The 15,766-nt window shown below is 34.2% G+C and overlaps 1 protein-coding gene across 1 annotated transcript; it reads right to left on the reverse strand.

Moving 5' to 3' along the window:
• Positions 1-2,778: 2,778 nt before the first annotated feature.
• Positions 2,779-14,610, reverse strand: il12bb (interleukin 12B, b). Its single transcript, XM_058757319.1, has 9 exons — positions 14,364-14,610; positions 14,062-14,143; positions 7,180-7,446; positions 5,613-5,718; positions 5,289-5,461; positions 4,220-4,380; positions 4,028-4,146; positions 3,913-3,946; positions 2,779-3,804 (listed from the first exon to the last, which is right to left on the reverse strand). Exons 2-8 carry the CDS (start codon positions 14,141-14,143, stop codon positions 3,916-3,918), a joined length of 939 nt encoding a protein of 312 aa, XP_058613302.1. The 5' UTR covers positions 14,364-14,610; the 3' UTR covers positions 2,779-3,804; positions 3,913-3,915.
• Between the last annotated feature and the right edge of the window lie 1,156 nt (positions 14,611-15,766).

Below are 15,766 nucleotides of genomic sequence, written 5' to 3' on the forward strand. Positions count from 1 at the left end.
GGCGACCCTGATTATAAGACGACCCCCCTTTTTCCAGATGTACCTTTTGGAAAAAGGCTTTTTGAAAACCAAATCTTTTTTCTCTCTCTGTAAAACACATTTTTTCTTAAATTATTTTCATATTGCATATTTCTCCTATTTTAATTTTTATTTTGAAATTATGGTAAATACTGGTAAAATGTACCAACAATGACATTGAAAAATATACACTTTTTGATATAGGCTACCATAAAAATAACAGGTAGCCCATCTGAATTATATAACATTTAGGCTATCCATCTCATAGTAGCCTACCAAAATTTTATTAACAATGGAAGTGAAATCTTATTGTAGTCTTCAAATCTGGGTACTGTCTTATGTCTTAAAATCACTTACAGAGGAAGTTTGGTCCCATCAGGCTAACATGACAGTCACGACTCATGCCGCTGTAAGCTTTTCTTTTTCTTTTGTTTTCACTCGTGATCTTTACAACACACATTACGGCTGCATCCGGAAACTTAGGCAGCTGCCTTGCTGCCTTGCTGCCTTATGAGGCAATGACTTTACAGGCAGCGTTTATGCATGAAGGCACCACACGAAACTAATTTTGGACAGGCTTCTGAGGCAGCGTAACGGTTTAACGATCTACAACAAAATAGAACGAGTTTTGGTGATAACTTAACGAATATTTAATTACTATAATACTCATTTCCCGCTAGAAATAACATCAAACGTGCAAAAAGTTAATCAGAAATATACATTTACACACAAACTAACCACCAAACGCAACTTCCAACCGCCATCTTTATTTTTGTTAGCTCAACTGTCTCGGAATGGAACAATCCAACAGGATTGTGGGATATCAAAGGCAGCGAAGGATACATCTATGCTGACTTCAAAAATCTATCAGATGAAGGCATCTCAGGAGACAGGAAGTGAAGCTAACTTTGGATTCGGACATGCCTTGATGCCTTCCTACCTTGGAATGCTGCCTCCGAAGGCAGCATTTTTCAGTTTTTGGATGCAGCCCGCATTACATATTTCATGGCATGTCAAAGTCTAGACCCTGAATATAAGACGACTGTGTTTTTTCGGATGTATTTCCAAGAAAAAAACATTGTCTTATATTCGGGTCAATACGGTAGTTTTAGTTTAGTAAAATCTTATAAATGGAGATTATCAAATAAAGGCTATTATGTGTTGTAAAGTGTGTGTTTTTAGTGATTGATAAACACCAGTTAATCATTTTTAATAATTTTGTTAAACTATAAAACTATATGTGACCCTGGACCACAAAACCAGTTTTAAGTCACTGGGGTATATTTGTAGCAATAGCCAAAAATACATTGTATGGGTCAAAATTATAAATTTTTTCATTTTTCTTTTATGCCAAAAAATAACTAGGTTATTAAGTAAAGATCATGTTCCATGAAGATATTTTGTAAATTTCTTACCGTAAATATATCAAAACTTCATTTTTGATTAGTAATATGCATTGCTAAGAACTTCATTTGGACAACTTTAAAGGTTATTATTTTTTTTGCACCCTCAGATTCCAGATTTTCAAATAGTTGTATCTCAGCCAAATATTGTCCGATCCTAACAAACCACACATCAGATAATATAAATGTATAAATCTCAATTTCGAAAAACTGACACTTAAGACTGGTTTTGTGGTCCAGGGTCACATATGTTTATGTACTGTAGTTCTCCAGCAATTTCTTATGATGCCCAAATAATAAATCTTAGTTGAGGTAACATATAAAACACATAGAGTAAACGGTTAAATTTTAATGACATAACTTTCTGTAGTCTTCTAAATGTTTGACCAATTAAAATATTTTAGTTGAATGGACTATAAAACTAGTTCAGTAAAGGTTGAGCCAACTACAAAATAACAATTTAGATAACACTTTGAAGTCAGAAATTGACTGAACATAAAGTTTCTGTGGAACTAGTTACTAAATAATTAGTTGAAACAGCATTAAAATTTTTACAGTGTATAACATACTATCTCTGTATTTAAAAATGTATTTAGTTACCACTTGTAGTACACTTGAACCCATGTTTCATACACTAGTACACTCAAATATACTATATTACAAATTATAGATATTATATAATTACAGTCTTTACACTTAGTTAGACTATTTAAAACTATATCATCCTGAATAACCCTTTCATGTTGAAATCATTCTTTATGTTACAGTTTAGGGTTATTAATTCCCACCCTTTTTTTTTTTTTTTTTTTTTTTAAATCTGTAACTGTCAAAGCCATTTTATTAATAATTTTCTCAAGCTCAAAAATCCAACTACTGAGAAATTGTGTGACCAGGTCAGCTGAAGACACTTCTCTCCTTTTCTCCATCACGAAGTAACAGAGATATTGGATTTGTGATTCATATTGTTATTGTGATTCATATTGTTATTGCTAATTTTAAATTATTACTTAAGGTACACAGACATGCTCAGTCCATAAAAAAGATGCACAGACATGCCAAGTCCATAAAACACACATACACACACACACACACACACACACACACACACGCACACACACACACACACACAGATTAAAGCTACTTTCTATTCACAATGGCTACTTTTGGCCTTTATAAACATGATTTTTTTGTTTTTTGTTTTTTTTGTTTTTTTACTTAAGCAAATGGATGAGACAAATTTTACCTCTAAACTGCTTCTACTCACATCATATTATCTCATCAGCAGAAAGAAACTGCAAATGGATTGCAGCGATATACACATAATGACAGAAAGGCATCATAGATGATTGTGAAGATATTTTACTGGAATTTGGTCTTTATTACACTTATTTTCTCTTTCTCTTTTTATTACACTTATTTTCTCTATTTTTTTTCTAGTTGTACTTCATTGTGTATTTATTCAAGTTCAGTGTCAATTATCATTTATTATTGTTTTCATCTAATAACTGTTGTTAGAGCACTGTAATTTTTGTTACAATTTCAAGTCAATAAAAGTACTTGGCACAACATGCTGTCAAGTATTTTCATGTAAAGGCTATGAGATATTATGGTTACACTTTATTTCGTTAGTCCACTTTAGACATTCTACTAACTATGAGTAACATTTTAACTACATGTCAACTACATGTCAACTAATTCTCATTAATTTGCAACTACATGTCTACTAAATCTCAGAGTAGACTGTTAGGGTAGGTTTAGGGTTAGTAGAATAAGTTGACATGTACTTGCAAAGTTTCTCATAGTCAGTATGTTGTATGTTGTGTACCCATCAAAATAAAGTTGACATGTAGTTACAAAGATACTTACTGTTAGTAGAATGTCTAAAGTGGACTATCAAAATAAAGTGTTACCGATATTATAAGTCAAAGCAAATAGAAGGGTAAAAAGACAATATAAATAATATATTTTAATAATAATATTAAAATAAACTATTTTTTTTTAACACTGTTAATGTCATATATAGCACAAAAGTTTGGTTCTATTTACAGGTTCTGCTGTTGTTACAAGCCAAAGAACCACCCCAAACCTTTTTAGTCTGGTACTGTTTAGAACCATTAGGAATGAAATTCTCAGTGCTTGGCTAACACAGACCCTATTACATAACACTATAAAATAATATAGTAATATAGAACAACTGTCATCCAATAAGGCATTCTCAAAGGCCATGCAATATATTTTTTAATGATCTGGAAAATTATTTCTCAAATAAATTTCACCATGGCATATTTTAATAATACAAAATATGTATAAATATGAATAGTTGTAATATTTTGTCAGGAATAGAAAGCAGACTGTCAAGCAGAGGGGAGTGTTCCCTTTACACCTGCATTTATAAAACAAAGAATTGACAAATGTCAGAACAATAGCATCAAGTATCATAGAACAACTCAAATTTACCAATATGGTAATTAAAACACAAATCAACACTCACCTTTTATTTTTCTGAGGTGTGCCGGTGTTTTGTCCTGTTAAAAAATAGATGTAAAATGTAAAGGGGAATATTTTCAGAAAATATATAATAATACTGTAGGTTAAACTGTACTTACTGATGATGGTGACTCCAGTCACCCCAAACCTTTTTAGTTAGTGGGTCCTGTGCTCGGACGCAGAAAGTATATGCTTTTTTGATTTTCACCTTGTAATGTGTCTCGTTGGTTTCATTTTTCTATTTTGAGGAATTAACATATATTTTGATGTTAATAAACAACAACAACAAAAAAAAAAAAAAAAAGTCTTACTTCGACACGACTTCCTGTGTAGTCACATCTATGATTGTTGGGAACCACTTTCACTTCATAGGAGAGGGGAAAGAAACTGCAGGGGAAACTCCAAGTTTCAGGGGGGTGCCACTCAAATACATCATCTTGGATCTTGGTGATACTAACTTTATCTGGCTTGACTGAGGGTTTGAAATAACAGTTTAATCAGCAGTCTAGTATAGTGGGGCTGGGACCCATGAGGGGGCCTCAAGATGATTTAAAATAGATGCCCTGAGGCTGAGATTGATTGATTGATTATGAGTGAAAAATTCAATTAAAACTTCTGAAATCCTGAATTCCAGTGATCTAGTATCATTTAACTATTACTAACAATCTTATTTGTCAGTTCTGTAAAAAAAAATTTCATAAATGACTTCTGAAAAAGAAGTGTGATTAGGCCTACTCCTTAGGCCCCTTAGGCCTACTTGCAAATAACAATATTAATTCAATAAATGTCCACATAAGTGTACTTAAGTGTGTTAAAATTATGAAAGTGTACTCTCCTTCTGTGCACTTTAAAAAATGCACTTTGCAATAATGACAAAATAAACTTTTACATTTTAAACTTTTACATGTAAAAGTACTAATTTAACTGTAGTGTGTTAATTCATTTTACATTTGAATATTTATAATTAAGGTATATCATTTAATTTATAATTGAGGTTTATTTTCAGTGTACTAAATTGAAATTTCATTATTACAAATGTATAGTTCCAAATACATTTACATTTATGACATACAAGTTTCAATAGAAATGGCATTAAAGTATTTTATGAATTATTAAATTACAAATAAAAATGCACTTAAGGTCTACTCAAGTGAGCAAAAAAAAAATCTAATTTAAATTATAATTTCAAGTTGTAAATAACATGCAAGTCTCTGAAAACATTACATTCAGTACACACTTATATATATTTTAATATATATTTTATCGTAATAAGTTAAAGTGTTTACAAGGGAATTTATGCACAGGCTAATAATGCATGAGTTGTAATGCAGGGATGTGCATTGCATGTAGCGACCACCCGGGGGCACACAAAGCTCTTACCAATGTCTCGGATGAGGAAAGTCCTGTGGTGCTCTTCCAGCCTATGCAGATTTCTGACAAACAGTGTGAGGTTGATGCTCCTAGACTCTTCAGAGTACCGACAGTAATCCTTGTCAGTACAAGTCAGCCCAGATATATCTGAGTCCAGAGTGCAGTTGACGGGACTAGAGTTTCTGTACAAACACAAGGCCAGTTTAGCATTGATTTGCTGTTTTAAGATAAGCCTAAATAAATTGAATGCTTAGGCCTATACTTCAATGATTAATCCAACTCAACTCAAAATAAAATAAAGTTTGATTAATCCAGAATAAGAATAATCATTACCGAATTGCTGTGAAATATACCACAGCTCTTTGGATCCGTTCCTGATGCCATTTCCAAGAGCAATTAAATTGTCCATTATAGTTTCTTGCGGTGCAAGAAATGAATTCTAGGCAGATAAAAAGTTAAGCAGTTTTATTTAAGATCAGTGGTCACAATGAGAATGAGAAATACTGATAGCTAATACATTACATTCATGTTCATGTTACATAGACATACGTAAATTTAAAGAATTACAGGAGCAATAATGCACACATCAATATGAACATTGTATAAAGCTATGCTCAAAATTCTTGTTACATTATGTTAACAAATTAAGGATTTTTACATACTGTATATCTTTTTATCACTCGATAAATCAGAAAATCCTGCTAACAGTCAGAAAAAGAATATAGATAGGGATAAAACTGGGAGGTTTGGTGTGTGTTAGCAGAAATTTCTGGCTCAGTGCTTGAGAAAAAACTAATTGGAAAAAAAAAAGTCTATAAAGGTTTCGCCATTAGGATTGGAGAACGGATGGATGGATGGATGAATGGTCTTTAAAGATATGTATTGTACTTAAAATTCATTAAAATAAACTTGGATTTTTCTTTTCACAAGACGACATGTTATTGGAGCAAAATAGCCTAAATTCTCATTTAAAAAAGAAAAAGAAAAAAGAAACAATGGTTTTGCCTGTAGTGTTTTGCCTTAATGAATGAAAGTTTTTATAAGTGACTCTGTGATTCATTCACTCAAATTATTCTTATTCTAAGTCGCTGTGAAGAAGTAAATCTGCATAGGGTAAATTTTATCATGCCATAGTCAGCTTTAAACATTTAAAATGTAATTTCCTAACAACAAAATTGTGGCCAGTGAAAATGATTTGTGGCTAGTAACTTCAAAAAGCCACAATCCTTGCTGGAAAAAAAACAAAACAAACAAAAAAAAACTATAGCTGGTTATAGCTGGTCGTCCAGCCTGGTCAAATCTGGTCAGCAGGCTAGTTTAGAGGGGTTTTGGCCAATTCTTTGGCTGGTCAGGGGAGACTAGCTGACCAGCTAAAACCAGCTTGACCAGCTTAGCCAGGCTGGGAGACAAACTAAAACCAGCTACTTCCATCTTAAGCCAGCTAAGACCATAAAACCATCCAGCCAGCTTAGACTAGTTTTAGCTTCTTCTTTTCTCCCCGTACGCACTTTTTATTGTCGGAGTAATGCAGAATTTTTCAAATGTAAACTGTTCTTGCAGGTCGCTGTTCTAAATTATGATGATTGGTGATATTTTATATGTTAATGATATTAATTAGGAGTCGTTTACAAGGCAGAGAGCTGAAACCATTCAGTTGCGCACAAGTTCAAGATAATTTGCAATTCATAGATTTCACATCTGAAATAGGCGCGTACGCTCGTTTTCTGTTCGTACGTTCATTCTATGAATCGCACGTAGGCATTTCTGAGAAACGATCGTAAGATCAAATTTAGGACGGTTTCTGCGCAACATTTTATAAATGAGGCCCCAGCTGTTTTAAATTTAAACTTAAGACTTAATAAACATTAATTCCAATGTAAGTGTTAACGTTCATACTTACCTCTGTCACTAGATTGTATAAGAACTCCTCCTTTAGGAAACTCAACTGGATGGACCAGTAGTAGTGTGTAATTCAAAAGATCTCTGTTTGGTCTGTGACATGTGAAGTTTCCCCCATGCAGCCCTTCTACTATAACAGTGATGGGGTTCCCTGTCTCAGACATGCTTTCCCCATTCCTCTTCCAGTAAATTTCCTCTCCTTTATATTGCTCTCCACAATGCAGCAATACCTCAAAGCTGGACAGATCTGATACCTCCAAAGCCACAACTATAACAGTAAAGTTTATTTATCAGACTCATCATTTGATTTGATAGCACAGTAAATAAATAATGTGTTTTACAACAAGGCATATATTTTTATTCACCAACGATGCATTAAAATGTTCAAAAGTGACAGTAAAGACATATGTAATGTTACAAAAGAGTTATATTTCAAATAAATTATGTTGTTTTGAACTTTCTGTTCATGATAGAATCCTGAAAAAAATCCTCTGAAATAAACGGGAAAAACATATCCTGTGGATTTCTTTTATAATATGTGGAGTTCGCCGTTTTATTTGCTGGTTTAACTGAGTGGGCATGGCCTTCAAAAAAAGCACAAACGACCTGAAGGGGTATGTTAATTTTAGGTAGTTATGGAAATGCTAGTGCAAATGTCTTCATTTTATCCACCCTTTTTATTGTATTTATTGATTTTGTTCTTAATCATCTTTTTATCAAGTATTTATTGATGTAGTGAGGCAAGAGTTATCTATGGTAGGACAGGAAAACATGCATTTAAGATGCCATGAGGATATTGTATGCCAGGATCATAAAACCTTGAAGATTGGAGTAATGGCATGCTGAGAATTCACACACAAACACATGAAGAGTTAAGATGCAAAAGCCTCTAATTGCCATCTGAAAGTTTCATCTAAAATGAGCATTTTTTCAGGCTCCTATGTTTAGGTTCAGTAATTTTACTCTAATGGCAATGTATAGGTCCTTTTCTATGCAATTAAAATTAAATAACTGAACATAAATATAGGAGCCTGATAAAAATGCTCATTTTAGAAGAATATTTCAGACGGCACTTAGAGGCTTTTGCATCTGAACTCTTCATTTGTATATACACACACACAAAAAAAAAAATAATAATTACGGTAAAAAAACCAGGCAGCTGTAAAAAATATGGTAACATCATTTTTAGGTTTTAACTTAAATTTACAGTTAAATAATGTAATTTCATTATCTGATATAATGTTAATATACCAACCTATTGAAGTACTGAAATCTGTTTTGTACCTTTGAAATACACTGATAACCACCAAATGCAGGTGATGATGAGAAAGTCACATGATGAATAAAAGCCCATCACAAGCAGCTTTTAAATAATAACATATCATATCAATAACAACATAAGGTGCACAGTGTCATTCACACAAACACTAAACACCATCATGGTGAGACTCATTAAACTGAAATATGCAATAAACATTAATTTAACAACATTAGATGTGAAATACAACCCTAATAAACATATCTGATAAGAAAAAAACTAAGAAGACACAGTTATTTAAAAGAAAAACCATCAAATTCAAACTAAATTTCAAATGCAACGCAGGGAATTCTGGGAATGCCAGTTTACGTTTTTTCCCTGTAAATTTAGCAGGAACTTACCGTTAACCATTTAACATGTTTTTACTGTAGCATTTTCACAGTTTTTTACTGTTAAAATCACGGTCATTTTTTACAGTGTATGCATATATATACAGTGAGGAAAATAAGTATTTGAACACCCTGCTATTTTGCAAGTTCTCCCACTTAGAAATCATGGAGGGGTCTGAAATTGTCATCGTAGGTGCATGTCCACTGTGAGAGACATAATCTAAAAAAAAAAAAATCCAGAAATCACAATGTATGATTTTTTGACTATTTATTTGTATGATACAGCTGCAAATAAGTATTTGAACACCTGAGAAAATCAATGTTAATATTTGGTACAGTAGCCTTTGTTTGCAATTACAGAGGTCAAACGTTTCCTGTAGTTTTTCACCAGGTTTGTACACACTGCAGGAGGGATTTTGGCCCACTCCTCCACACAGATCTTCTCTAGATCAGTCAGGTTTCTGGCCTGTCGCTGAGAAACACGGAGATTGAGCTCCCTCCAAAGATTCTCTATTGGGTTTAGGTCTGGAGACTGGCTAGGCCACGCCAGAACCTTGATATGCTTCTTACAGAGCCACTCCTTGGTTATCCTGGCTGTGTGCTTTGGGTCATTGTCATGTTGGAAGACCCAGCCTCGACCCATCTTCAATGCTCTAACTGAGGGAAGGAGGTTGTTCCCCAAAATCTCGCAATACATGGCCCCGGTCATCCTCTCCTTAATACAGTGCAGTCGCCCTGTCCCATGTGCAGAAAAACACCCCCAAAGCATGATGCTACCACCCCCATGCTTCACAGTAGGGATGGTGTTCTTGGGATGGTACTCATCATTCTTCTTCCTCCAAACACTTTTAGTGGAATTATGACCAAAAAGTTCTATTTTGGTCTCATCTGACCACATGACTTTCTCCCATGACTCCTCTGGATCATCCAAATGGTCATTGGCAAACTTAAGTCGGGCCTGGACATGTGCTGGTTTAAGCAGGAGAACCTTCCGTGCCATGTATGATTTCAAACCATGACGTCTTAGTGTATTACCAACAGTAACCTGGGAAACGGTGGTCCCAGCTCTTTTCAGGTCATTGACCAGCTCCTCCCGTGTAGTTCTGGGCTGATTTCTCACCTTTCTTAGGATCATTGAGACCCCACGAGGTGAGATCTTGCATGGAGCCCCAGTCCGAGGGAGATTGACAGTCATGTTTAGCTTCTTCCATTTTCTAATGATTGCTCCAACAGTGGACCTTTTTTCACCAAGCTGCTTGGCAATTTCTCCGTAGCCCTTTCCAGCCTTGTGGAGGTGTACAATTTTGTCTCTAGTGTCTTTGGACAGCTCTTTGGTCTTGGCCATGTTAGTAGTTGGATTCTTACTGATTGTATGGGATGGACAGGTGTCTTTATGCAGCTAACGACCTCAAACAGGTGCATCTAATTTAGGATAATAAATGGAGTGGAGGTGGACATTTTAAAGGCAGACTAACAGGTCTTTGAGGGTCAGAATTCTAGCTGATAGACAGGTGTTCAAATACTTATTTGCAGCTGTATCATACAAATAAATAGTTAAAAAATCATACATTGTGATTTCTCTCACAGTGGACATGCACCTACGATGACAATTTCAGACCCCTCCATGATTTCTAAGTGGGAGAACTTGCAAAATAGCAGGGTGTTCAAATACTTATTTTCCTCACTGTATATGGGGGCGTTTCCTCCGAGGAGGCAAGGGGAGGCAGTGTCTCCTCTCCTCAAAGTTGGATGAGAAAATAATCGATATCACAAAAATAAAACAGCGCAAATATGACTAAATATGATATTAAAAGTCACTCATTTTTATAAAGTAACACTGTCCAATAGCGACACCCGCAGGTAAGGTTACATCAGAGGCTTGCCTCCCTTCGGTCCATTGACTTTCTACAGAGACCCCTTAGCGTGCCGTGACTTTTCTGGAGGCTCATTGAGATTAATGGGAGAAAGTCTCGTGAGAGGAGGCAATGCCTCCATCACGCTATAATTGGATATAATCGGTTATGATTGGATGTGATTGGTTCTTGTGATAAATCCCGCCTCTTGTTTTCCTTCCTCTCGGTCTGAATTAAGAAAATAGGCTTGTTCGACTTCATGCGGCCCCACAAAGATCGGCTGCCGCCTGACAAAAGCAATGCATTCTGGTTAGAACATTTGTCCGACTTTGATCGGTGCTGTAGTCACCTTGCAATCACATGTACCATCAAAGTATCGCAAGAGCAAAACGAGACCAGCCACCTAGGTAAGTCGCTGCATTTGCTCGAAATTGGGTGCGAAAGCCTTGATGACAACACACTTTGTTCTTATTGGTTAGAATATGTGATAACAAGCACGAGGTGTGTTGCGTGTTTATTCTAACAATTCAATTCCAATAATGCTCACAAATCTGTGTTTTTATTACAGTAATTATCTTGAGTCATTTATATCAAAAACACTGATAAAAGCTTATATACCCCCACTTTATTGGTGTTATGTTGAACTTTATTCATAAACAGATGGCGCTGTATTAAGCAGTATATAAAAAGTGTTTCTGTTGTGTTCCGTCACTACCTGGAGCAGAAAGTGTCTGACTTGATGTCTCCACTTTTAATTCCGCCCCGACTGCAAGCGGCTACTCTCGCCAGCCGGTGGCAGGCTAGTGTAGTTCATCTCGAAAAAGCCTAATGATGGTGTTATTGACTAATTATAAAGTAAGCAAGCAACTCTCCCGCTTATATCACTGCTTTGTGTCACGTCACGTGAAAACGTGATGACTGTCAGTTTTTAGTGAGCATTCAACTTGATGAAATGAAAGATGTATCTTCCTGCCTGTGACAATGTTTGTGACAGGGCTTTTATGACGATGGTCCGAAAATAAGTTGACTATTAAAAAGAACAGCTGAACATCAGTTCACAAATAAAAAAACGGAGTGTCTATTTACAAATGCAAATAGGCCACCTTGTTGGCAGAGGTTATTTACTCATACTCCGCCCACCATCGTGTGATTACAAAGCATTACAGAAGTATATTTTTCAATAACAGCTTCAATGGCACAGATGAAGTACGTGTTGAAGTCGTTTTTGACAAGATCGACAGGGGTTCGAATCTGCGTTTTGCCGAACTTTTTCAAATCAGATATCACATCGGAAAGGCATGCATTTTCAATAATAATGAAGGAAATAATCTAAAAGTTGAATTTAAACTTGGGGATGGGGTTAGGGTATGTGTAGGGAGGGATTTATTGTCCCAATAAGGTGACATCCATTTCATAATTTGAATTAAAATTATAATTGAGTGTAAATACACTCAATATGTTATTATTGCATACTGTTTTATAATGTAGGGAACAGTGGGGGAAAACGCCCCCCTACTGTTTTTTCCCAAAATAACCACAAGATAAAGTCAAGATCAATTTGTATTGTAACTATGGACTACCTTGATGAGAGTGATGTAGAAGTTTTCAATAAAATAATATTATTATTTTAAAGGAGTCCTATTATGCTCTTTTACAAAGTCTTGATTTTGTTTTGGGCGTGTACTAGAACATGCTCTCATGCTTGGTGGTTCGAAAATCGCATTATTTTCCACATAATTTGCATTATTACAATACCTTTTTCCCAAGCTTGGCACAAATGGCTCGATTAGTTCCGGGTTTGATGAAGGCCCGCCTTCCGAAAACGAAATGTGTTGTGATTGGTTAGCTGTCCCAGTAAGTCGTGATTGGCGAACAGCTTAGACAGTGTTTCAGTACTGCCTCGCCCCTTGCCAAAACAGCAAGTTTGTCAATATTGTTATATCAATCCAGACCCCGAGAATATTGAACAAGAGGATCGCGCAGAACCTTTGCAGGCACGGATATTGCAAGACATATTAAGGTGGCATTGTTATTGCTGTTATTTTTTGGCTAAATGTTGTTGTTGTTGTTGTTGTTGTTTTTTTTGGGGGCTAAATCACATTTTAGATAGGATGTCAACAACAGCTTAAAAATAACTGCATTTACTATGTACAGATAAGTGCAACGGTAATATGTATTATGCTTATTGTTCTTTAATTCTAACATTATAACATGAACTGCAGTGAAACTGTTATACAGTTGAATTTACTTATACCATAGTCCCACAGAATTACACTATTTGTGGCGGCATATATATGCAAATTCATTCATGTTGGAGTGTTAGAGAGTTTTCCTGGTAACGCTGTACACAGATCAGAGCTCCGCTCACAAACGCTGCTTTATCAGACATTACATATAAGATGAAATGAAAATGACATCCAAAATTTTCTGAAGACAGTGATGTAAAAACACCCGCACCGGTTTCGATTTTGGGGTAAAACTTGTTACAAATTTAATGTTTGTTAAAAATCTAACAACATGAAAACTCTGGATATTTTTCATACTTGGTTTATAATTTACTGTATGTCAGTGTCACTAAAACTATGATAACTTTTCTGAATACATTTAACCTTTGTTTTACAGAAAAAAATGTACACAGTCCTTAAGGGAGGCGTTTTCCCCCACTCTAGTCAAGTCAAGTCACCTTTATTTATATAGCGCTTTTAACAATACAGATTGTGTCAAAGCATTTAACAGTATCAAATTAGAGGATAGAGTGTCAGTAATGTATAATGATAAGATTAAACACTCAATTTTCAATTTTCAGTTAAAGGCATTTCATTATTGAATTCAGAGATGTCATTGTCTAGCTCAGTTTAGTTTAAATATTATCTGTGCAATCAAATCGGCGATAATCGCTAGAAATTAAGTCTACCCTACTACAATACTGAGGTGCAAATAATTGCCACTATTTGCAATACGTAGTACAAATAGCAGAAAATCATGCTATTTGCACAGTGTAAACATTAAGTGTAGCAAGGACATGATTTTTTATAAAGTGTATATATATATATATATATATATATATATGTATATATAAAACTGCCTCCTAATTTTAAAACACCACCGCATGCCACTGATATGTGTGTGTTTGTGTTGTCTTTATATAATTGTATGTGTGTGTATATATATATATATATAACATATGTATATACACACACACACACACACACACACACACACACACACATATATATATATATATATACATATACATATATGTGTGTTTTGTCTTTACTGTTACTTTATTATGTCTCTATAATACAAATGTCTTTACTGTCACTTTTAAGCAATGTGTCCTTGCTGAGTATAATACCAATAAACGGGATTTAAGCAATAGTCACCATTTGGCTTGATGAACCTCAGTGAAGTGCTGCCTGCCATCTGAAGAGCAGCTTGAAGAATAACAAAGACAATCTTGTTCATCTAAAGAAAAAGTAAAAATTGTAATGATATGAACAATTATGTTATAAAATAAAGTAAATTATAAAATAAAGTAAATTAAACAGATTATAGTATTACTATGCATAAATATTTAATAAACATTCATATTAAAGTACATATATTAAAGTATATATATATAGAGAGAGAGAGAGAGAGATTGTATAATATTTCATTGTGATAGACACCTTCTCTTGAATCTTACCTTGAGAACTTAATGAGTTGTGGTGACTCTCTCCTCTTCCCTTTCACTGAATCAGTATTGGACCTGAGCAACATTTATATATGTATGTAATACAGAAGTGTGAATTTCCAGCAAGCAGAAGTATCAGGTTCTAAACAAAGGGATATGGAAACCAATGTGGTTAAGCCAGTTTTCATTTGGGATTTCCATGAGCTATGTAACAGTGCTTGTAATGTGCTAGGGGCTTTAACAGGAGCAATTGTGTATGAGAATGTACAGGTCATCTCTCACAATTAAATCATTTCCTCTGAGTGAAATATATTGTTTTTTTTTTGTTGTTTGTTTTTTTTGTGATTCATGTTTTGGATGCTCTTATGGTTTTTTTTGTTTGTTGTTTGTCACAAATCCCCATATATACACTGCTGTTCGAAGGTTTGGCATCAGTAAAAAAAAAATGTAACGATTTTTTTTTTTTTTTTTAAAGAAGTCGCTTGTTCTCATCAAGGTAGCATTTATATGATCATTTATATGATCAAAAATATTTTTGCAATTTAAAATAACAGTTTTCTATTTTAATATACTTTCAAACATAATCTATTCCTGTGATAAAAACTGAATTTTCATCAGCCATTACTCCAGTATTCAGTGTCCCATGATCCTTCAGAAATCATTGTAATACACTAATAAATAAATATATAGAAATCTTTTGTAACAATACACACTACCTTTACTCTTTTTTTTTTAAAGAAATCAATTCAAATCAATTCAATCAACTTATATTGTATTTTGAATACATTTTTTTCTTAACTCTTTTTAACATTTTATTCATCAAATAATCCTTTAAAAAAGCAATACAACTGTTTCAACATTGATAATAAATCAGCATATTACATTTCTGAAGGATCATGTGGCACTGAAGATTGGAGTAATGGCTGATGAATTATGAATTATGGAATGAATTATATAAAGTATATTAAATTAGAAAACTGTCATTTTAAATTGCAATAATATTTCACAATATTACTGTTTATTTTTTAATCAAATAAATGCAGCCTTTTAAAAAAAAAACATTAAAAATCTTACTGATCCAACACACATATTTATATAGCTTTGAAAGACATCAATAAGGGCCACACATGCTCTTTCCGATGGAGTTAACTTTGAACATTAATTAGGTCACTGCTGCCAAATGCAAATATAGAGCGTGTTAATTTGGACATGATTGTAACATCCAGATATTTAGGTGGTAGTGACACTTGTGCATAACACAACAGTCACTGTCCTGGTATGAGTTATACATTCTAGGGGAAAATCGCTGAACACGAGAAAGTGCACACCTTTATCATCATAGTGTGTAACCACAAACCAAAACTCAGTTACAGAATTAACGGGAATTCCAAGATACTTAATACCATGACAATGAA

This window comes from Onychostoma macrolepis, chromosome 21 (genome assembly GCF_012432095.1).
Source record: "Onychostoma macrolepis isolate SWU-2019 chromosome 21, ASM1243209v1, whole genome shotgun sequence".
Lineage (NCBI taxonomy): Eukaryota > Metazoa > Chordata > Actinopteri > Cypriniformes > Cyprinidae > Onychostoma > Onychostoma macrolepis.

Excerpts from the sequence above, each read along its gene's own strand:
- il12bb (XM_058757319.1), bottom strand. The coding sequence starts at position 14,143 with ATGAACAAGATTGTCTTTGTTATTCTTCAAGCTGCTCTTCAGATGGCA. Across the intron at positions 7,447-14,061 it reads GAGGTTCATCAAGCCAAATG|TTGTGGCTTTGGAGGTATCA; the intron begins GTGACTATTGCT and ends TTACTGTTATAG. Across the intron at positions 5,462-5,612 it reads GTATATTTCACAGCAATTCG|AAACTCTAGTCCCGTCAACT; the intron begins GTAATGATTATT and ends GTGTTTGTACAG.